The sequence below is a fragment of the Chelonia mydas genome, chromosome 10 (assembly GCF_015237465.2).
Source record: "Chelonia mydas isolate rCheMyd1 chromosome 10, rCheMyd1.pri.v2, whole genome shotgun sequence".
NCBI lineage: Eukaryota > Metazoa > Chordata > Testudines > Cheloniidae > Chelonia > Chelonia mydas.
The window spans coordinates 31736300-31760273 of NC_051250.2; the positions used below are offsets into that span (position 1 = coordinate 31736300).

General features: G+C 58.8%; 1 protein-coding gene across 1 annotated transcript; it reads right to left on the reverse strand.

Moving 5' to 3' along the window:
• Positions 1-219: 219 nt before the first annotated feature.
• Positions 220-22028, reverse strand: ARHGDIG (Rho GDP dissociation inhibitor gamma). Its single transcript, XM_037911387.2, has 6 exons — positions 21741-22028; positions 11289-11468; positions 2823-2906; positions 2438-2514; positions 1828-1891; positions 220-1554 (listed from the first exon to the last, which is right to left on the reverse strand). Exons 1-6 carry the CDS (start codon positions 21811-21813, stop codon positions 1355-1357), a joined length of 678 nt encoding a protein of 225 aa, XP_037767315.1. The 5' UTR covers positions 21814-22028; the 3' UTR covers positions 220-1354.
• Positions 22029-23974: the final 1946 nt, after the last annotated feature.

The window sequence follows — 23974 nt, forward strand, 5'->3', positions numbered from 1 at the left end:
CCCTGAGGACAGATCCTTGGCATCCCAAAGGCAGGGATCAGAGCCGCGTGCACCCTTCTCTATAGACTGACTGTGAACCTTGCACTCCCTGGCACCATCAGCACAGGTGCCCCTGTTCACTGCGGGTAACCAAGGGGAAGGGAGGCAGTGTTCTGTGTTGTAAACAGCGCCCCTATCCACTCAGCTGGTGTGTGAACAAAGCACAGGCGTACACGGGCGTAAGTCAAAGAGAGGGCGGTTACGTTTAATGGTAATGACTAAGAACACAGCCAGGGGTATCAGCGGGACAGGTGAGGAAGGGCAAGTACAGCCGCGTTCGGGGCACCCTTCAGGACCACGCTGGCCCAGCACAGAGCGCGGGCCATGGGGCCAACAGGCGCAGGGTTGTGAACTGTCACAGCCCCTTACACAACCGGGACACCCTCACCCAGAGCTACAACCCATTCACTCACTACAGAGCCAGCGGCGGAAATGCTGGACAGAGTAAGTATTCAGAATACCCCCCAGTAATGAAAACTAACGCTGACCCCGCCCTGGGAGTCCAAGCCCCAAAGGGTGAGCCCACCTTCATGTGAATCAAATGCAAAGGGCCCTGGGCTTTGTTAGAGGCTGGGGCTGGTTGTGTGGCAAGGGGAGAGCTTGCAATGAGTGGAGTGAGGCAAGCTGGCATGGCCAGAATGGGCAGCACAGAGCTCCAGGCTGAGGGTGGCACAGGAGCTCCCGCCGGGATGTCAAGAGGCAGACAGACGGGGACTTCACATACACAGCCATCACTGGGGGGGGCTGGGCTAAGCCAGTAAACCCTCCAGCTGCTTCTCAGCAGGGCACAGACTCAGGGAGCTCCCCCAGGGCACCACAAGGCTGATGCAAGGCACCCTGCCAGCAGTGCAAGGCTAACGCTGAGACACGAGACCTCCCCGTGGCAAGGGGGAGGGGGGGATGATCTTTGGGAGCAGCTGTCTGGAAGAACCTTGTGAAAGTGGCAGGAGGCCCTAATACCCGCAGCTGGGGACACAGTGAGCCCTGTGCCACGCTGAGGGGAGCTGGGCTCAGCACCAAGAGGGGCCCACTGGGCAGCAGCAGAGTCTAGTAAGGACAGGCACAGAGCGGGGAGTAGGCAGGGGAGGGACTGACACAGACGCCTGCTTGGGGTAATGTACTATGGTGGGGGACGCGGCTGCAGAGGGGAGAAAAGCACTAGAGCTGGGGGGCATGGTGCCCTGTTCGGCTGCCTGACTTGGCGAGGCCCGGGAAGAGGCCCCAGAGCCGTTGTGTTTGCAGTAAGGCTCCTTTGCCCCTAATTCATGTTAAAGTTAGAGTCTGGATGGGGGAGGGTGGGGAGGAGGGGAGGGCTTCAATCCTTCCAGTCCTTCTTTATACAGAGGTGCCACTCCCAGGAGAGATGGTCCGTTCTGTCGTCATCAGTGAAGAAGGATTTGATGTGGTAGGTACCCCGCACCAGCACACCCTTGGGGGCCTCGTCCACGGGGGTCAGGAACTCGTACTCCTCAGCACGGGGCCCATAGCTGCCCATCATGTAGACGTCTTTATCCACTGGGCAGAGAGAGAGAAGGGGGAGCCGTCAGCATGAACAGGGGTGAATGCTCTGGAGCAGACACTAGGTGGTAACAATGTGTGAGGGGGGGCATCAAATGCCTGTGGTGACTTGGGGCCGGGGGTGGGACTAGAGTGCTTGACCAGCGCCAGGAGTACCCCCACCCCATATCAGACTGCCGAGCCCCACATGACCAGCTGGGTTCCCCCTCCCACCCCACAAGGAGCCCCGTGCAAGACCTGGAGACCTGCCGGGCCGAGGTGCAGACTCACCTTTCAAGCCTTTCCTGTAGGTGTGATGCAAATATTTCAGGCCACAGACAATCTCCTTGTTCACCTGCAGGGCAGAGGGGTCAGGGTCAGGGGGACACCTCCTGTCAGCGCCTCGCTCCCTGCGCCTGCCGGAGGAGACCTCCCTCTGGAGACCCCATGGAGAGCAGCCTGGGGAGAGCTGCAGGGCAGATGCCAGTGACCCTCCCTGAGCACTCACTAGGGAGGCATCTGATACACAGGGGCTCTAACTGCCCTCAGGTCCTGCTCATTCGCTGCCCTGCCCCCCCTTTTCCCAACCCAGCATGTGAGCGTCCAGCTCAGCCTGGCTCTCATGCAGTAGAGCTGTATGCAGTCCGCAGTGCAGTGGCACGTACCCAGCAGCGTCACTGCACCAGGCATCTAGAGTTCCTAATTCCCACCATCACAGGCTGCACCGACCTGCCTTCACCATGGGTCACAGGCAGCAGGGCACGTTCCAGAGAGTGCCAGCGGCCAAGTGCCAGGCAGTGCCAGTCATGACCCGTCATTCTGCCAGAGGAGACGGCGCTCACTGACCCGCATGCACCAGGCCCAGCCGGGGTCCACACTGCCTGCTGCAGGATCAGCTCACCTTGAACGAGATCTTCACTCTGTAATCCACCCCTTCCTTCAGCACAAATGACTGGCTCTTCAGCGCCTCCAGATCCCCTGCGCCAGCGAGAGGAGAGCCGTCAGCCTGCCTGTCCCTGGCCCCCTTCTGCCAGGGCCCAGAGCCCACCCCTCCCCAGACACATGGGCACGGACAGCAGGACAGCGTCCCCTTGGGATTCCAACACCTAGGAGCAGGGATGGACTGAGGGTGAATGGGGCCTGTCTCCCCATTCCCCCCATAACTCCCCTGAGGGCAGGATCTCCCAAGAGAGCAGGGGTTAGCCTGCAAGTGGCTGCCGGGTTGTTAAGCTGCTTCCCCACATCCTTGCCCCAGCCAGGGGGCGCGCTGGGCTGGCCCTGCTCACCTGTTAAGTCCATGGTGATGGGCCCTGGGGCCTGGTCACACAGCAGAGTCAGTCTCGTCAAGGTGACGTTAGCCATGCTGGGATCTAGAGATGGCAGGAGGGGCAGAGTCAGTAGCTGAGCACGGATGTTACCCGACCCCCACCCCTGGCTTTTCCAAGAGAACACTGCTCATTCTGCCATCCAAACCTTTTGCTTTAGCAGCTTCTTGCAGACAGAGCTGTCCCACTCCCTGACTCCAGGCCAGGCTTCCCTTGCAGCTGCTGCCCGCTGTGCCCCCCGCCCCCCGAGCCCTTCAGTAGCTCACCAGGCCCCTGCCCTATTCCAAATGGGGGAGCTCCCATGGCTCTGGTATCATTCATATCACTAGAATAAACCAATAAAACAAATCCATCTGTAGCAATCATCGTGAATGTCATGAACAACATGAATCCAACACATCTATTCCAGGGACCTTCCACTAGACTCCCCTATGCCTCTGCCCGGCTTGGCCCCGGGGAGGGCAAGACTGCCAACAACCCCAAGAACTAGAGCCCACCTCCCCTTCCCAGGACAAGGGCTGCCCTGCCACAAGCCTCTGCTCAGAAAGCTCAAACTAAGCTGCGGCCAGCACCTTCCCAGACTTCAGAGGCCACAGCTACCCTCCTGTAGTGCTCCTTGTGTCTGATCAGCCAGGCCACACTGCAAGCCGCGACCGGCAGGCCCATGACCAGAAGGGCAGCTGCTGTCGGCCCCATCCAGTGCCAGTCAGGGGTGGTCCTCAAACAGGCACGGCTAGAGGACCGTGAGGCCTGCTTCAGGGGTAGCCCAGCCCCTGTGACTGCGGGGCAGAGGAAATGCCAGCTTTCTAGTGGTGGGCAAGGCTCCCCAGGTCTCTGGGGTTGCAGCAAGGGGGCTGTGCGGAGCTGGCCGCTAGGAGAAGGGATTGTTCAGCAGCGCAGCCTGGCCTAGCCAAGGGATAGGCCCGTGTTGTCTTATGGATTCATAGGGAGGCTCCACTAGAATGAAGAGTTACTAAGCCACAGGCGAGCCACAAACGCCTAGCTGGCTGCAGGACAAGCTGCTCTAGACCAGCGGCTGCCAAACTTTCCCAGTCGCAGCCCCCATCTCATTCACGGAATTTGTCGCCCCACCCCCTCCATTACTTGTAATCTGAAACTGTTTTTCACGCGGGAAGGTGGAGGGGAAACAGAGACCCCAGAGGTATCACACCTCTCCTGCCTGGCAGGCCACAGAGCCTGGCACAAACCCTGCCAGGAGGGGAAATGCAGCCGCAGGACCATCTTGTAAACTGGCTTACAGAAGCCCTGGCACTACAGAACCTGCTGAAAGTGGGGGCTCCCTTCCCAGCCCGGGGGCTCTCTGACCAACCGAGGCAGAACATGTCAGGCTACCATGGCGCCACGCCCCAGAGAGCACAAAGCAAGCCCAAGGCTGGCACAGCATGGAGGGGGCACAGTTAGCATCACCATGGAATCGAGAGGAGGATGGTAATGTGGGCTGGGAGAATTCAGCCAGGCCTGTAGCGAAGGAGGGAAGGCGAGAGATTAACTGGGAACGGCCCCTCCTTGGGGAGCCAGCCTCCCCTTTCCCATGGTGGCCAGCCTGTTGCAGCAGGGGCTCCTGAGAGCAGGCCCAGGGAGGGCAGGTGAGCAGGCCCCCGTGCCCAGGCATGGTATGCTCGTTGCCCAGGCCCTAGCCCGCCCCCCGACAACATGCACGTTTGGATACGCACCTGCCCTGCATCAGCAGCTCCTGCTGATGGCCCAGACAGCCTCCTTCCCAGGACACGCCGAGCCTGGTAGCCTGGGGCGCTCCGTCAAAACGGACCGAACTCCATTCTGCTGCAGTGCTGGGCTGGCAGTGCCCAGTGCTGCGCCACCCCAGGCCAACTTGGCCAGGCAGGCAGCCAAGTCACTGCCCCAGCCCCTGTCACACTCAGCCATGGGATACTTGGCCAGCTCAGGGCACGTCCCACAGCGGGGGCACCAGCTCCCTCTCCCAGGGCTGATACAGGCTGCACAGCCCCTGCCTCAGCCAGAGCCCCTGGAGGACTATTCTAGAGCTAACCCTAGAGATGCTGCCTAGAATTTCGGCCCAAACCCTCCGCCAGCCATGGAGGTGTGTGTGGAGCACTGGGCTGTGCAATGGATACAGCAGTGCTGTGTAAGCCAGGCTGGCCATCATGGTCTAGGGCCTAGGCAGTGTCACTAAAGTCAGGGAGACTGTGATGCTACACCCCATAGTCTTCATAGAAATATTGTTAAAATATAATTATAGCATATCTAAAATGTATTTTATGCAAGATGGGTCATGTGAGATATCACTGGAAAGATTGATTTACTGAATATGATTATCCTATTTGTATGCATGTACTATTTCTGTATCTGAAGTTAGGAATATTGACTATGTAACAATTACAAGGAGTTTACACCTGGGGAATGCCCACCAGACAGAATGCAATCAGTCTGGATGGGCCACTAGGAAGAACAATAGGTCTTTGAAAATGCTAATCTCCCACCTTCCTGAGAAGCTTTCTTGGGATGCTACAAATGCCTCTGACTCATGGCTGCATTGGCACTGCAAGGTCATGTGATCACATCACTTGGTACCGGATGATAGAAGATCAGTATTTTTCCACTGGGTCGGTGGGTGGGGAACCACACTGGAAAACAAAGGGTTGCCACCCTATCTAAAACCTATGTAAGGCCCGGGAGTGACTTAACCAGGGCTCATTCTTTACTGAATCCCCTCCCAGGATGACTGCAGGAAACATATAAAAAAAACAAAGACAAAGGGGGCTAGGGGGGAAGCTGAGCCCAGGCTGGAAAAGGTGTCTGGCCTCTGAAAGAAATGCCTAAAAGAACATTCAGGATGAGAAATTACTACTTGTAACCAGTTTCTTTAGTGTATTAAGCTTACATTGTGGTTTTTGTTTTATTTGCTGGGTAATCCGCATTGATCCATTTGCTAACCCCTTATAATCACTTAAAATCTATCTTTTGTAGTTAATAAACTTGTTTGTGTTTTCTCTAAAACCAGTTTGTGGAATTCATAAACAGGGGAGGGGAAGGGGGCAAAAACCTGTGCATATCTTCCTCCACATTGAGGGAGGAGGCAAATTTCATGAGCGTACGCTGTATAGTTCTCTGTGCAGCGCAAGACAATATAATGTTGGGGTTTGCACCCCCGGGAGGGCGTGCACTTGAGTGCTGGGCAATTTCCTGGCTGAGTCTTCCCATGCAGAGCTGATTTCAGTGTCTGTCTCTCTCTGCAGCTGGGTGTGTCCCTACCTGTGTGTGTGCTGGAGGAGGCTTGAGGACCTGGCTCAGCAGAACTGTGTAAGGGAGCCCAGGCTGGTGGAACAGGGGAGCTCAGTGGTACCCCAGTACATTAGGTGGCACCCCGGTGGGGGAGGGGGGGGTTAACCCATCACAGAGACGATGTGGAGAATCCAGCCGGGGGGGCACTGGGGTGCAGAGCACAGGAGGGAATGGCAAAAGGAATATTATGCAAATGACAAAGTGCCTGGCCATCAGATATGCTGATTAGGGCACTGCCTCATTTGCATGCCATCTCCAGATGTCTGGCTGCAGGCAGAGCCAGGTTGCATCATGCCCAGGGCACAGATACGGGTGTCAGGATCCTGCCAAAGGCAGTCAGGACTAAGGGTCAGAGCAGGGGAAAACCTGAAGCTGGGAGCAGCCGAGGAGTTCTCAGTTAGGTTCCAGGCTGGGGTCCATACCAAGGATCAGACTCCGAGTCAGTGGGGCTGAGGTCAGAAGAGGGCGGGTGCCCACAAATAATTGATGGCGCCCATGCAAGTACAAAGGGAAGCCCCAAACAAGGGGAAATGCAGCAGCTGGCAAGGGTGTTCTAGTGGGCATCGCTCACCTTCTGTACAGTGATTGGCTCTGCCATGGCCACCATTATTATTCAGCTGGGGTTGGGAACGCGGCAGTGCTGTGGGGCTGCAGTCAGGATCAGGGTCCCCTGTGCTAGGCGCTGTACAGACAGAATAAATCTGTGCCAAGGTATGGCTGACCCCGCCTGTTAATTCTCATTCTTACCAGCTGACTGTTGTAACAAGGGAACTGGGCAGCTCCTGTGTGCCCCAGGCCCCGGGCCCTTCCTATCCCCATCACGGGGCCTGGAGGCAGAGAGAAGACCCTCACAACAGCAGCAGTGCCAGCTCCCTACCCAAGCAGATGAGTCCTTAGAATTGCAGACATCCCCTTCCTGGCCTAGCGGGGGCCCAGGAGCACCCCCCACCCCCCCAGCACAGCACTAAACTCAGGGGCTGTGGGTTGCCCTGTGGGGCAGGCAGAAGGAGCCCTGATCTTCAGGGGGTGATCCCTGGCTGGATCCAGCACATTCCAACGAGCCCAGTACACAGTAGAGGGAGACACTCCGGTGCCCACTGGGGGGGTTCACTTCTCCAATCTCCCTCTAGCCCAGCCAAGAGGAGCTGGAGCTAACCAGGCTCCTGGCTGCTTTGGCCCTCACCTCCTTTGTGTTATTTAAAGCACATCTGTGAACTGCTGTTTATCCCTTGTGATTAGAAGCCTGGCCCTCCCTGCACTGATGACTCAGCCTGGAGTCCCACCTAGCAGCGCTGCTCGCCAGCCGCTCTGCCCTCCCCTAATGCTGTAATTCAGCAGCTCCAGACCTGGGTGCTGGCTCCAAGACAGACTGAGCATGTGTGACCACAGGGGCTGCCACTTCTCTTGCCAAGCAGCCTTTGCCAACAGCGCTCAGCCACACTCAGCTCTGGTCTTTGTTGCTGCTATAAAGGCAGAGGGGGCCAAAGGCGGGTGAAGGGCCCCAGGAGAAGATGTGAACTCCAGACACAGCACAGCTAGTGCAACACTCAGGGTAAGGGTCAGGACATGGAGGCTGGCTCCTACAGGAACTGCCCCATTGCAATGGCTGGAGTGTTTTGGATTGCTGCTGCTCTCCCACAGCGAGTGCTGGCCAGCTAGAGTACCTGGGGAAGGCTTCACGGGGGAATGGCCTAACTTGGGTGAATTCAGAGAAACTGGGCACCTGGCCTTTCCTGCTTCTCTGACAAACAGAGAAGGCCTGGCTGGGAAGGGCTCTCTCCTCACTGGCTTTTACGTTATAAATTCAGGCCTTGTCTACCCTGTTTTTCCTGAAGACCACAGCCTCACCTTCACTACACAAAAGGTGCCCTAACACTTGTATTACAGGCCTAGCGTAGACTGGGCAAGCTGAACCCTAGGTTTCTCCAGGACATAACACATGTTAGCTGGTGAAGGTAACTACAACTTCCCTAGACTACACTAGGCGTGCAACACATCCCGACTAACATATGGTAAAAATACGCATTTTTCCCCACGGAGTCCAGTCTGCCAGCAGCACCACAGGTGCCATGGAAATGGAACAGAACTGAGAGCAAATGAGATTTCCATCAGACCCGTCAAAACTTTAGTAACAATTTCTTTTGGGCGACACCCTCTGTAACGCTATCTCCTCTGGTATTTATTGGGTGCTCTTCATTAATTTGTCAGCACCACCAGCTCATCTCCCACTTCCCATCCCCAAGTCTTCCAAGGAGATCTTCAGACAGAAACATCAAGAATCTCCTGGTTTAAGGTACAAGCGTTTGATCGTGAAGGAGTCCAAGCGTGGCCATTATAGACAAAAGAATAGCCACAAATCCAGTTGTTCCTTTAATAAAACAAAATGGAGAATTTAGCAAATTAACTTTTCTTTGAAGAGAAACATACTGCGGAGAGAGCCAGACTGACTGGCTTAGACGACCAAAGAATCAAGTTCTTCACTTGGCTAAGCAGGAGCTAAGGGGAAAATGGGAACAGCCTGCAAACGTGTGCCCTGTGAGCACCGGGGGCCAGTGTGACGCAGGGCACAGAGCGAGGTGCAAAGGGAGATCTGGAACACGCACGTCGCACAAGGCATTCTGGGTTCTGCCAAACACTACACATTGCTGATGCCCCGCCGGAGAATCACTCAGTCACAGACTGAGGCAGCAGCTCTGCAAAACATTATCCAAGGCCCAGCACACCTCCAGGCCACTCAGCTCGGAAATCAGTTCAACCCTCAGTGGAAGCTAAGACACAACAGAGAAACGCTGTCCCACACTGCCCTGCTTTCCAACCACTACTGCCCTGGAGCGGCTGCTGGGCTGGAACAGGGGAGAGCTTAACTGAGTTACAGCCACGTCTGTGCAACATTTTAGCTCTGCTTCAGCTTGCATTATAGCTGCTCCTGTTGGAGCATCATACAGCGCAGGAGCATCACCCTGCGCCAGCTCTGTATCATCACAAGTGTTTCCCACATTCCAGTCAATGACTGGAGAATTTTCCATCAAAGTGTACCCAAATGGAGCCCTTTATTAGGTGTGAGGTGGCCAGGGTTGGCAGGGAAATTGGGGATTGATGTGCGCGCGCATAGGAGAGTCTAAACATGCCACGTATTCTGCTTGGAAACAAATGCCTCCCCCAGGTGTGCCCAGACACACGCAACGCTCATCTCAGAACAAAGGGTTCTCCCAAGAGACCAGGTGGCACTCCCAGGGCCTGGGACAGTTAAGACTAGACTGGACGAAGGCCTGGAGAAAATGCTGTCAGGAACAATCGAACCGTTGGGATCTAACGGCGCTTCTCTGCCACTAGCGTCCATGCTCTGCCGGTGCAGAGCAGCATGCAGCCAACTCCCTGTGGGGCTACTGAGGAGGTCAGTGGTGCACAGCTGCTCGCTGCCCATCACCAGGGCGTTTATTCGCGCTCTTCCCAGTCTGCGTCATTGACTGCAACTACAGGGGACGCCTGGCTGTGTCACCACTCGGGCCATGCAGCGGCGCAGACCAGGGCCCGTCACTCAGAGGTGAGAAAGCCGCCCCATGCAAACAGAAAAATGCTACATCCTCGGCAGCGTTCAGACGCACAGGACTCCCGGCTGGCTAACTCAGCAAATCGAGCTCCCCACTTACCCTCATGCCACAGGAGAGGAGTTGATGTCAACTGCCAAACTAGGGCACAGGAAGCAGGGGGTGGGGAAGAGCCAGCAGCCTGGGAAGGTGGCAGGACAGCCAAGCCCCCGTACAGTGGTGACAATGCAGCACCGCACTGCAGTCCCCACTCGGGGCACTGTGTGTGGGTCTAAGCCTTAGGGTAGGTGTGAGCAAACTTTTTGGCCTGACGGCCACATCTGGGAATAGAAATTGTATGGTGGGCCATGAATGCTCACGAAATTGGGACTGGGGTGCGGAAGGGGGTGAGGGCTCTGGTTGGGGGTGCAGGCTCTGGGGTGGGGCCAGAAATGAGGAGTTCAGGGTGCTGGAGAAGTCGCTGGGCTGGGGTGGGAGGGGGGTGATGGCTCCGGCTGGGGATGAGGAGTTTGGGGTGGAGGAGGGTGCTCTGGGCTGGGACCGAGGAGTTCGGAGGGCAATCAAGGCTGGGGCAGGGGGTTGCGGTGTCAGGGGAGGCTCAGGGGTGCAGGATCCAGGCAGCGCTTAACTCAAGTGGCTCCCGGAAGCAGTGGCATGTCCCTTCTCTGGCTCCTATTCGGAGGTGTGGCCAGGCGGCTCTACACGCTGCCCCATCTGCAGGTACCGCCCCTGCAGCTCCCATTGGCTGCGGTTCCTGGCCAATGGGAGCTGCGGTTCCTGGCCAATGGGAGCTGCAGGAGCGGTGCTGGGAGGGTGCAGCATGAAGAGTGAAGCCTCCTGGCTGCCCCTTCGCATAGGAGCCGGAGTGGTGCCATGCCACCGCTTCCAGGAGCCGCATGAAGCGGCTCCCGATCCTGCTCCCTGGCTGGAGTGCCGGAGTGAGGCAAGCCCCAGACCCCGCTCCCCAGCGGGCGCTCGAGAGCCCGATTAGAATGGCTGGTGGGCCGGATCCGGGCTGTAGTTTGCCCACCCTGCTTTAGGGACTCCCAGCAGGAGGGTGTCTCCATCTTGGTCACCTACAAATGAAAGGTACAAGGTCGCTCCATAACTGTTACTATGGAAACTACCATGGCGATAACGTAACCAAGTAGACTGCAGTACAGATCTGACACTGGACAGCTGTTACAATTCAGAGGTGGGTGGAAAGCTACCAGCATCTCCTTCATAAGGCTAGGGGCACAGACCGGCCCCTCGGGGAGGAACGGGCTGAGGCAGCACCCCGACAGAGGGAGGTGCAGTGACATACCTGCCCTCCATGCCCACATGGGCACAGCTCACAGCTCTGCGTGCCACATGGCAACTCCCCACCGGGGACAGACACCAGACCCAGAGGAGACTTTCCGCGTCCCCCGCAGCACAACCCTGCCCACGGGACTCAGCTGCTCTTCCAAGTTTGGAGCTGAAAGGAGCCAGGTAAGGAACTTTCCACATGGCTCCTCCTCCATTGGTACTGCCCCCAGGTGAGGATTAAACAGAGACCCCCTCCCCCACCGAGAAATCCCCTCCCATCCTCCCACAGACTGGGCCGGGGCCTTACCGACACCCACTGGGATGGGCCCCAGCAGCACCCGCTTGTATTTGTTCAAGCTCTCATCGTCCTTGTCCAGCTGCTGGATCTCCTGGAGGGTCTTCTTCTCCGGGGCCCTGTACGCCAAGTCCACGTCATCCATCTCCTCCTCCAGGGGAGGCGTCACACCGTCCTTGTCTGCCATGATATCTGAGGGGAGGAGAAGCCAGTCAGAGCAAGGAGGGACCCACAGCCTCCTACAGGAGAGCCCAATGGCCACTCACCCACCAACCAGGTGCCCATCCCTGGGGCTGGACACACTGGTGTTAGCTGGGGGGTGGGAAAGGTACCCTCCCCAGGGCACCTGAAGCCTGCTGGAGAGAAGAACGGTGCCAGGGAGAACAGGGGTGGGGAGTGGCAGTGCCAGGGAGAACGGAGGGGGCGTGGGGTGGGATGGGACAGGAGTCTAGAGGAAGCAAGGGGCCAGGTTTGCCCCTCCCCCATGGCAATTTTCTGCTCACACCCTGTCCCACAGGAACAAAGTCATCACTCCAAGAGCAGCCTGGGTGGAGGGGACAGCCTAGTCCTTGGAGCTCCACTCTGTACCGCCCCGCCTCAGCCCCAGCCACCCCCCATGCATTGCAGCCACTGGCAGGTCTATGTATTGCAGCTGCAGAGCCATTCTCCACCCTCCCTTGCAAGCGCTGGCCTCACCCGCAGTTCATGGAAGTGTCGGGCAGGGCAGCCAGAGATGAGTCCTGAGTTCATTTGTTTGCTTTTGGCTGCACCAGCAGCTGATCAGCCCATCAGCACCCTGCCTAATCACAGCAGGGCCGCCAAGTGGGGCGTGGCCATACACACCTTCCCCCATGGCCACCGAGCGGGGTGCAGGCCCCCCCCCATCCTGCGTGGCCACCTAGCAGGGGGCCAGACCCACCCCAACAGTCCCACATGCCCCAGACAAAGCACATCCCTCAGACCAAGGGATAAAATGCAGCCACCAGCCTCAGCTGCCAGGACAGAGCAGAGCAGAGATGGTCCCACAGGAAGAACCACACAGGCCTAGAATCATAGAATATCAGGGTTGGAAGAGACCTCAGGAGGTCATCTAGTCCAACCCCCTGCTCAAACCAGGACCAATCCCAACTAAATCATCCCAGCCAGGGCTTTGTCAAGCTGGGCCTTAAAAACCTCTAAGGATGGTGATTCCACCACCTCCCTAGGTAACCCATTCCAGTGCTTCACCACCCTCCTCGTGAAATAGTGTTTCCTAATATCCAACCTAGAGCTCCCCCACTGCAACTTGAGACCATTGCTCCTTGTTCTGTCATCTGGTACCACTGAGAACAGCCTAGCTCCATCCTCTTTGGAACCCCCCTTCAGGTAGTTGAAGGCTGCTATCAAATCCCCCCTCATTCTTCTCTTCTGCAGACTAAATAACCACAGTTCCCTCAGCCTCTCCTCGTAAGTCATGTGCCCCAGCCCCCTAATCATTTTTGCTGCTCTCCACTGGACTCTCTCCAATTTGTCCACATCCCTTCTGTAGTGGGGGGACCAAAACTGGACACAATATTCCAGGTGTGGCCTCACCAGTGCCGAACAGAAGAGAGCCAGGCTAGTCACTGACCAGACCCTGGGAAGGACCACGTGCAGTTCCTAGTGACGCCCCAAGAGCACGCTGCAATCCCCCTTGGGAGGGGCCCGAGCTGGGCCATGAGCTAGGATCTAGTCACTGCAGATGGGGATGAAGGAATTTCCTCACCCCAGTCCCACGTCCACGGGCCCGGTGTGCATGGGAGACAGCGCCCTGAGTGCCCACATGGCTGCTCTCCCCGAAAGTGATGGGAAGGGGCCACACTCCCCACAGCTCAGCCCTGCAGCCAGTTTGTCAGACTACAGGTAAAGTCTCTCTCCAGCTGCCGGCCCCTGCCGCCCCCGGGCTCCGCATCACGCCAGGCTCTCGCCAACTCAGCACCACCAGCAAGGGGGGCTGCAGGGTAAGCTACGCCTCCAGTGACACCCAGGCTGCTCTGTGGCCTCAGGTGGCAGCACAGGATCACTGCAGTGTGAGGGGGCTGACAGGGACCGCAGAGCCCCAGCACGAGGGACGGGAAGAGCCCTGAGAGACTCCAGCTGGAGGGGATCTGAGCGCCCAGAACCTGGAGAGCCGCACAGGACTGCCTAGTGTCACCCAACTCCCAGCCTCGTAAAGAGTCGATGCCTCAGTCTATTACACTGTGAGACCGCCGCACCTCTGGTGCCACCCGAGCCCCAGAGCCAGGCAGGATCCAGGCTGCTGCATCAGGATCTGGCGTGGCACTCCAAGGGGATCTAGCCATCCATGCTGCTGTGAAGCCTACCTAAGGCTCAGAAGCGGGGAGGAGTCACCCTCCCCCAGCCCAGCAGGGAGCACTCACAGGCTAGTCAGCATCTCAGGGGTGCTGTGCCTTGCACTGGGGGGCCCAGGGGTACTTCTCAGCAGGACAGGCACCCTGGAGCAAGCTTGTTTGAGACACCAGCAGCCCCGGGTGCCCACGCTGCACATTTGCCACCCTGTTTAAATAGCAAACACTCAGTCTCCTCTTCGGAATGGTACAGCAACGGGAAGATAGCTGGGGAACTGGCTCCAACCTGACGCTGTGTGACCCAGAGCCAGGAACACCAGTGAGGCCAGTTTGCAGCAAGCAGCGCTAAAGCGCCAGGTTTGACAGTCTGCCCTGATCTATTATTTGTATTACCATACTGTCCAGCCATGGACCAGGAGCCTACTGTGCTAGGCGCTGTGCATTATTTATTACATGTATTACGGCAGCATCCAGGAGCCCACTGTGCAAGGTGCCGCACTTCAACTATTAGATGCATTATGGCAGCAGCTAGGTGCCCCAGCCATGAACCAGGAGCCCACTGTGCAAGGCGCTGTACAAACAGATCTAGTCTCCTGTGTTCCTGAATCATCCGAAAGGAGTTTAGCACTTCCTTGAATTGATCCTCTCTTTCCAGGTACTCAGCAAGTTCTGCAAACAGTCCCCAGACTACACAGCACAGGGGAGTGATTCGCTGCAAGTGTCCCGCCTACACAACTCCTGCTGCGCTGGTCAGCTTTGACCGGCCCCATGAGGTTCCCGTTCCACCAGCGGAGCTTAACTCAAGAGTCAGTTTGCAGGGCAGCGCTCTCCTCAATGTGCCCCATTTGCTGCACGCTTCCTCGCCAGTGATTTGTAGAAGAATGCCCGGGTGAAGTGTGTGGGGGTCCCCTCCCAGCTGAAGCACCCAGTGCAATTGTGCAGAGAGGGCTGGGCAGCCAGGCTTGGCCTTTTCCCTTATAGCACCGACATCGAGCCATTCCAGCAGAAACACTAGGAAGGCTGAGCTGTGACAACGTACTGACCAATCCCTTCATCAACAACCCATCTGCGTGGAAGCAGGGAAGTGAACAGTTCAAGACATCACAGTTCCCACCCAGCCCACCCACGCTTACCAAGCACAAAGCACTGCATTTGACACATTGCCTTTGCAGGTCGGCTTTAATTTAAGCTCTGCCAGCTGTGACACGACAGCCCTAGCCCTGCGCATCTGTCTGATTTTACAGACTCAAGACATTTCATCAACAAGCTGTGAGCTGCTCAGCTGACCTTCCCACCCTTCGTAGTTCTCGTTCATACACACAAACACTTAAGGTTGCCAGGAGCACCTGAACACTGCATTTCCAGACATCTGTGCAACCGAAAATCTGAGTCTTCAATCCGCATCAATTAACAGCTTTTGGCAGACACAGAAAGTGTGTAAAACCTGAATTAATTGCACTAATTAGAATCTGGTTTTTGTTTTTTCCCCCCCAAATTTCCCATAAGCAAAGCAGGTACCTAGCGCCACTCAACAGCCACTCCATGCTAAGAGATGGGAGCATGCACGTTGTTAAAGGAGAAAAACCCGGGACAGATGCATGGGAGATGCCTACATTGTACAGCCGCTTGGAAAGGAAAGTGAAATTGGCTCAGCATTTTCCTCCAGAGGCTTCACTCCTGTATATGTCATGGTGCCGGTCACATGCCCTGCTAGACCCTGACCGTTTAATTTCCTACTGGATTGGTGACTGCGCTAGCTCACTAGTCATACCCAGTCAGACACTGCCTGCAGCCATGCCTGGGGCACCAGCCCTGTGGGGAAGGACCTGGACAGATGAAGAGCAAATGCTGCTCCCCTCTTTACCCTACTTCCGAGGACAAAGAGGGGCTCATGCAGATACACACATCAGTGACAGGGAGCCTGCCTGGACTTGGATTTAGTAGCACACAGCAGAAAGCACAAAATCCCTTCTACTTATTTCAGCCAGGAGTAGGAGCCCATTGCACCAGCAGGCCTGGGAGAATGGGAGGATTACCAGTGCCGGGCGGGTGGGGGGGAGGACCTGGGAACTCCAGCTGGCTTTAGCCTTAAGCCAGCAGCTTGGACAAGCTGCATTTACTTAGGGAAGTGTTGGAGGCAGAGCTGGAGGCAGTGCTGTGCCCAGGACAAACCTGAGCCTGCCTACTCGTGGAGAGACGAGGTGGGAGAGGGAATACCTTTTACTGGACCAACTTCTGCTGGTGAGAGGGAAACTGTCAGGCTTCCACAGAGTTCTGGGTCTCCTCACCCCCCTTGTCTCTCTAGTATCCTGGGACCGACCGGCTACAACTACACTGAGTGCTCCTGGGCTGGCAGTTGGTGGAGCTGGGGCTAGAGCATGGTGGGAGAGTGGGAGGACCCCGCTGTGGGGTGCCCGAGCGCTGCCGATTTAGTTCCTTATGACAAAGGGTGAGCCTGGTTTCCAAATGAGCCCATCTCACAGGCTGCTCCTCCCTCCCCTACCGCCTCAGACCCGCCTGCATGGATAGCTGGGCTACGGTCTGCCCAACCCCCTCTTCCCCAGTGACATAGGAAAACTGCTAGCCTGGCTGGGTAGGGCCCATTGCTGCAGCCTCTGGTCTAAGGGCTCTGCCAGGAGGCTGGGGTGCTGCCAGGACTCAGAACGTGGGGGAGGGGGGACAAAATCTCTGGATTGAAGTCTGAGCCCAAACACCACTGCTGCTCGCCGCCCAGCACCCTGCAAGTCCCAGCACACACCCCACCCCATACCCTCACAGCTGCTGTGACCTGGTGTCTCAGTCAGAGGGAGGCCCCTCCCTCCTGCTCTGGTAAGATGCAGTCAGGCAGCCAAAGAGTTAATAGTGCAGCACCTGCAGGCTGCTCTTGCAGCCAGGTGGGTGGTTGCTTGGTAACTGTACCTGAAGGGAGCTCTGTGAAGGCTCCCTGGGGGTGAGGAGGAGAGCAGCTGGGCCCCAGGGCGGGGCAGGTGAATTGCTCCAGATCATGCCTGTGCTGTGGGCTGGAATCCTTCCTCAGGTAGGCCGGGGGAGCTCTGGGGGGCCATGTCCTGGGAGGGAATTTATCACACACAGCTGCTTTGTCCTCTAACCCCTCTCAACATGGCACGAATGGGCAGCAAAGGCCTCTGCTTGCCTCCACGGGGGCCAGACGGAGCCCTTCCCAGGGGCTGCCGCTAGCCACGAGAGCTCATGCTGCAGGCCTGCAGCACATGGCCCAGGGCCTTTCTGGGGCAGGGTGTCTATTGGTTAGAGCAGGGAGCCGGGAGTTCTGTCCCCCACCTGCACAGTCACTAACCTGCCGTGCTGTAGGTGCCACTCTGTGGGCACGGTGGTGTCACACCAGAGCCGCACTGCCCCTGGACTCTGTTCCCCCTTTAACCTCTTGGGGAAGGGCTCGGGGGTCACGGGGCGGGAGGGGACGTCAGGGCTGGGAGCAGAATGACGAGTGGCCCCTTTGTGCTGCTGATGCTGGTGGCTTCTGGGCTGCAGAGATGCAGCTTCCAAGCAGCCACAGGCAGGGCAAGGCTCTCCACCATCGCCAGCCTGAGCCCCAACACCAGGCGCGTCTGCGAGGCCGCAGGCACAGACCGAGGGCCAGGCGGCAAGTCGCACGCTCCAGCTGCAGAAATGGCTAACAGATCGTTCAATTCACTGCACCAGCCCCCGCCCGTGGGCCTGGCATGGGTGCTCTGGGGCCCACCACTGGAGGGGAGAACACACGGGGCGCTGCTCACTGTGCACACTTTGCCACTCAAACCCAGGGCTCAGTTACTTGCAGCTGCCATGGCCTCTCCTACTGCGAGGAGCGCTGTCTGCTCCCGCTCCACCATGGATGTGGGAAGGGTCGGGGGCTTGGGCGAGGCTCTCAGGCCATGCCCCGACCCCTCCCCATGACTAGCAGCACTGGTGAGCAGAAGGAACAGGAGAGTTCCTCTGCTCTGAGGAACCTGCGGATTGGCCATTGCACGGGAGGCAAGAGCAGCCCTCAGGAGAAGCAGCTGCCACACTGGGAGGGGGGATGCTGCAGAAAGCTCACGATAGAAACCCTGGGGTTCCGGGCTGTACATGTCACACACAGCCAGCCCCCCTCGGATGCTCCTCTCACTCAGCCTGGTATAAATCAGGAGCACCTCCAGGGAAACGCAGGCCGCTGCTCCCGCAGGCAGGGTGAAGGCATTGGAGAATCAAGCCCCAGGAAAGCGCCCCAGCATGCAGGCCCCCAAGCCAGGAGAACAGGGTTGAGAGCAGCCCAGGAAGCAAGTACATGACGTGATCCTGGCAGCTGAAGCCAACCAGCCCCAGGTTTGCTGCTGGCACCTGCTTCCCTCGCACCATGACCCAATCTGGTACACTTCTCCCCGCCCCAGCGCGCCCACTGGGACCCACTCGCACACTGGGAAACGTTGGCACACGAGCCCTGCTGCCTGTGGGTGCAAACACTCCAGAGCTTTCCCAAGGCCCGGCAGACCCGTCATGGATGGGTGGGTGGGCGAGCGGCATTCTGGGCACAGCTCCAGGTGATGGGTGCTGGGTGGGGGGCACTGGCTTTCCACTAACACCCATTTCACCAGCCTCTTCCCTCGGCCTACAGCTAGGGCCTGGAGAGGGCTGCTGCTGTGCCCTCCGCTCTCCCGGCAGGCTCCAGCCCCATTCTGTGAGCAGCCTCTGACCAGCAGCAGGGAAGGGCACCCCCTCGCCACCCCAAACCAGAGACTCAGCCCAGCCTCGGGGCTTGCAGGGAGAGTCCAGGGACTTTGGGCTAGGTCCCTTCCCAGCCCCTTGGGCCCTGGCAGAAAAGAGAGCCGTGGGGTCCCTGAGAGAACCCCAGCTGGCTCCCCAGAGCCAAGGGGCCAGGAGCAGGCTCTGCTCCAGAAGCGCCTTTTGTTAATGAGCTGACAGTGCTCAGGGCTGGGGCTCCCAGGGAACAAGGGCAGCTTTGGGCCTGGCCGCTACTGGGTGGTACACACTCAGGCTGAGAGAAGCACATGGAGCTGGGCTTGGCCCCTGGGGGAGACTGACTCCGTGGGGACCTGGCAAGCCGGATGTGCTGGGGGATCAGCTCATTGGAACAGTGTAACTAAGCATCACCTGGCAGGAGCAGAAACACCTCATGGGAACCCCTCTAGGGCCCACAACCAGAGCCCCCTCTGCAGCCAGCAGCCCTGGGCTCTGCCCCCACTGGGCACCTAGCACGGATCACTGCACAGCCGGGCAGAGACAATGTTGAGCCTGACCAGCTGGCATTTCACACCCACTCTGCCCAGGTGTAAATGACGCACCAGGAGTAAGGCAGGGGGACTGGCACCTGCGTGGGGCACAGCATGTGGTGGGCTGCCTGGCAAAGGGCGCTGTCAGCAAGCAGCCCTGGCTGAGGCAAGGGAGAGCAAGCGCTGGGCATCATCACAGAGCCAGTGCCCTAACGACTGCCCGCTGTGGCTCACGCCTCTTTCATGAAGCACATGTTAGGTCTCTGTGGGATTTGACACTGGACATCAGTGGGCGAGGCTGGGAGCTAGGACGAACCCCACCTCCCCACACAAAGCACCACACCGAGGCTGGAGCTCCTTCCCACAGCCTAGGTAAGCTCCTCCACCAAACCAACACCCGACAGGCAGCTGAGAGGGAGAGCGAGGGCTCCACACGTGCACCCTCCCCCACCCCAATTCCCATCTACACTTGAGAGTGCTCCAGCAGAAGCAGGGCCCGGTTTGTGACAGCTGTAAGGTACAAGCTCCTGGGAAAGCCCCTGCTGCCCTCCAGGCCAGCAGGCCCCCATGCCCTCAGACGTGCTCACTGGGATAGAGGGGCCACAGCAAACAGCACCGTCCTGAACAAGTGCCCCTTGCTGGGGGTGTTGCTCAGCACCAGGGCACAGGATGCAGCCCCCAGTGCCCTGGAGCGGGTCCTGCCCCCCTTATAAAGCAGTCAGCACCCAGACTCCAGTACAGGGCACACGCGAGGCTCAGAGACCCCAGGCAGAGAGCAGCCCAGCACAGCCCCACCCCAGGCATGGAGAGGGAGTTTGCCAGCAGCTGCCTCCTCTGCCCTCAACTAGCTCCCTGCCAGGGGGCTCTCCCAGAAGGGAGCAGCCCATGGCTGGGAGATGGGGGGGAACCTCTGAACCCCTGGTGCCCCACGCCCTGTTCCTTGCTAGACCAGTTTCTCCCTCCCTCCTCCCTGAGTTTCGCCTGCCGACCCCCACTTCCTCACTGAAGTCATAACACTGGTCTTGTGACATCACAGCCTGTTGCCACGGAAATGGTTGTGATGTCCCAAATCCCTGAGGGGGGGGGCCCAGAGCGGGGTGGCCTGGTTGGAACCTGGAGGAGGGGTTATAGATATGGGGGGGGGGGATGTTTCCCCCAGGCTACCTCTCTGAGATTATGGTCACAGTGGCACCTGTGGAGTGCTCCCAAGGCAGAGATCACCTGGCTCCACTGAGGGGACCGCAGGGGGTGGTCCCAGGGACAGACTGAGGGAAGCTGGGATAGTCCTGCTCAGAGACAGCTCTGTGCCTGGTGGCCCCCCCTTCCACACAGGGCCCTGCTCCCCACTCCAAGCCAGGCTTCTCATGGGAGGGAGGTGTCATCACAGGCCTCTGGGGCAGGAGCAGGGGAAGCTGCTCCCAACCCGAGCCCTGGAGCAGGGAACAAGCCAAGGCTGTGCTGAGAGAGTGGCTGGGACAGGAGTCCTGGCTCTCTGCTCCCAGTGGTCTGAGCTGGAGCAGGGGCTGGGGGTCAGCGAGCCAGCCTTGCTCCAGAGGGTTTGCAATGGCCCTGCCGGCTGCAGCCAGTCACGCCCAGCTCTGTGGAGCCTGGCTTGTCTCTCTGGATTGACAGTAGTGGAGCTGAACTCAGGTCCCAGCCCACGCGCCCCCGGGGGGCCCTGCCAGCCCTCCACCATCAGCGCTGAGCAGCACCCATCTGAGCCTGCAAAACCTTCCTCCCAGCAGGACACGGGGGACTTTTGTTCTGCTGGAGGCTGAAGCCACACCAGGGACAGCAAATGGGCCAGCTGGCAGCGACCCATCAGCCCCCTACCTCAAGGGCTCAACCCATGAGGACCCCTCCTCGGCAGCAAATCCCCCACCAGCTCACACACATGGGGAAGGTCCCGGTGCTTACCGTGGACACTGGCCCCTTCCTCTCCCTGCCACCTCCCATCTGCTCCTCCCAGCACAACAAAGGCTCACCCAGCACTTGCTCCAGCCCTGCCAGGCATGCCCCTCTGTGCCCACACTCAATATCCTGAAAGGACAATGGAAAACCCGGACAAATCGATACAACTGTGAGAGCAAGAGGGCAGTGAACCCCCAGTGCCCTGGAGAGGCCTTGGGCAGAGCAAAGGCAGCCTGGCTGCAGCTGAGCCACCCCGGCTGCAGCTGAGCCACCCCCTGCCCACCCTCAGCCCATATGCCCAGGCTGCAGGGAGTTGGCACAGAGGGGAGGGTCGCTCTGCTGGGGGCCGCTGGCCATGGAGAACCCCTCGCGCCTCAGGGCAGGGCACTGGCCAGGGACAGCTTTGGGAGTAGCCGACTGGCTAGGTAGTTACCCACACAGTGTGCACAGCCCCCAGCCCCTGCACGCGCACGCGCGCACACACACACACACACACACGACTCCTGCACACCCCATACACCCCCTGCTCCTGCACACAACCAGACACACCCCAGCTCCTGGCCCCTGCACACAACCACACTCCCCTCTGCCTGTGCACACCCCCTGCCCCTGCACACGCGCACCTGCACCCCCCTCCACCCATGCCCACACACCCGGGCCCTGGCTCCTATACCCCCCCCGCACACAACCTCACACGTGCTACATCCCCCCCCACACACACACACACCTCAGCTCCTGCACACCCCCGGCCCTGGCCTCTGCACACACCTACACTCCCCTCTGCCTGTGCACACCCCCTCCGCCCATGCACACACACCCCGGCGGCCCTTGCATACACCCACTGGCCCTACACACACACCCCGGCGGTCCCTGCTCACCCCCACCCTGCCGCCCCGGGCCCGCAGCCCCACACCACTGCCCGTTGGGGTGCCGGCCCCACAGCGCTGCCCCCGCGGAGGAGCCGCCCGGCCCAGCCCGGCCCAGCCCGGCCCGCTCACCTCGGGCGCACACCGCCAGCCGCAGCAGCTCCAGCAGCTGCCCGCCGAACTCGCACGCGTCCGAGCCCAGCATGGTGCCGCCCGAGCCAGCCGAAGGGGGTCGCCGCCGCGGGGGGGAGAGTCACGGGGCCATGCGAGCCCCAGGCCGCCAGCCCGAGCCTGCTGCGGGGGAGCGGCCGGTGGGCGAGCCGCGCGCAGCCGGAGTGCGAGCCGCGCCGTGCCGTGCCGTGCCGCGCCGCGCCGGCCGGAGACGTGCGGCCGCCTCCCCCCCGCGCCGCGCCAGCCCCAGCCCCAGCCCCAGCCCTCAGCAGCCACCAGACCGCGATGAGCTCATCGCCAGCTCGCCGCGCACACCCGCTCCCCTGCGGCCTGGCGGCCCCTCCCCGGGGATGGCGGGGGCTGTGCCCAGCTGCAGCCCGGGGCAGGGGCAGCCAGCCAGCCGGCCGGGAGGGCACCCTCTAGCTGGTCTCCTCCCCTGGGAGTGCGGCGCTGGCTCTGGCCACTGGGTCGGGCTGCCCGCGCCCCGGCTGTGCCTCCAATCGCCTGGTGGGCAGGGGGAGATGGGTTCAGTTCTCAGCTCTGCCTGGCTTGGTGCAGGGGCCGGCACCCCCTTCCCAGGTGAGCGCCCCGATCACCCGGTTAGCTGGAGAGTCTAGGGGGACAGGGGACCATTGTGACCATCTGGTCTGACCCCTGTCTGACACAGGCCAGAGACCTGCCCCGGAATCTTCCTGGAGCAGGACTCTTAGAAAAGCATCCAATAGTGTTTTTAAAATGGTCAGTGATGGAGCCTGGTGGTGGTAGATTCTCCAGTGGTTAATGACCATCAATGTCTCTACGTAAAAGAATCAATGGACACAAATCAGACATCAAGAATTATAACATTCACCAAATGTTACCAAACCAGTTGGAGAACACTTCAGTCTGTCTGGTCACTCGATTACAGACCTAAAAGTGGCAATTCTTCAACAAAAAAACTTCAAAAACAGACTCCAAGGAGAGACTGCTGAATTGGAATTAATTTGCAAACTGGATACAATTAACTTAGGCTTGAATAGAGACTGGGAGTGGATGGGTCATTACACAAAGTAAAACTATTTCCCCATGTTTATTCCCCCCCCCCCCCGCCCCGACTGTTCCTCAGATGTTCTTGTCAACTGCTGGAAATGGCCCACTTTGATTATCACTACAAAAGGTCGTGTCCCCCCCCCCCCCCCCCCCGCTCTTCTGCTGGTAATAACTCACCTTACTGGTAACACCCATTGTTTCACGATCTCTGTGTGTGGGAGGGGACTCAGGGCTGGGGGTTGGGGTGCAGGGTGGTGCTTACCTCGGGGGTGGGGAGCGGGTTCCCCAGAAGCAGCCGGCATGTCCCTGCAGCTCCTAGGTGGAGGCACTGCCCCCACAGCTCCCATTGGTTCCCAGCCAATGGGAACTGCAGAGCCAGAGCTTGCGGTGGGGACAGCGCACTGAGCCCCCTGGCCTTCCCTCCACCTAGGAGCTGCAGGGACATTCCAGCTGCTTTCAGGGAGCTGCGCGGAGGCTGGTAGGGAGCCTGCCACCGCCGACAACCCTCCCCCCCCAGCACCAGCAGGGGTCCCAGGCAACCCCCCCCCCCAGCACTCATGGCACCCCCAGACCAACCCCCCCAGAGCACCCATGACTCCTCCAGCCCAAGTTTTAGTTAGGGGTATATAGTACAAGTCATGGACAGGTCACGGGCCGTGAATTTTTGTTTACTGCTTGTGACCTGTCCACGACTTTTACTAAAGATATCTGGGACTAAAACGTAGCCTTAACTATAAGGCAGGCTTTCTAATCCTTTAATCATTCTCGTGGCTCTTCTCTGCACCCTTTCCAATTTATCAACATCCTTCTTCAACTGTGGACCCCAGAACAGGATGCCAGATTCCAGCAGCTGTCGCAGCAGTGCCAAATCCAGAGGCTATAGAGTCAGTCTCTCTCCCCTGATGAATATTTAATTTATACAAAGTGGAGCAGCTGCAACAGGAAAGATTGAGCGAGACCAATAGCTGAGGAGCAATTTTGAGAATGTCAGTGATGCCTAAAGGGGCAGTTCAGCATCAAGTCCCTTTCCAGTTACACAGGTCCAGCTTCACAGTCATTAACAAACAGCTAGCACCCCGAATCCTGCTCTAATCACTAGGTGTCACTGTCCTCCCAGAGCTGGGACTAGAACCCAGGAATCCTGGATCTCCGCTGCTGTAACCATT

Coding starts and splice junctions, on each gene's coding strand:
- ARHGDIG (XM_037911387.2), bottom strand. CDS start 21,813: ATGCTGGGCTCGGACGCGTGCGAGTTCGGCGGGCAGCTGCTGGAGCTG. Junction 2,907..11,288: donor GCCCATCCCAGTGGGTGTCG/GTAAGGCCCCGG, acceptor TGCCATCTCTAG/ATCCCAGCATGGCTAACGTC. Junction 1,555..1,827: donor CTACAGGAAAGGCTTGAAAG/GTGAGTCTGCAC, acceptor CTCTCTGCCCAG/TGGATAAAGACGTCTACATG.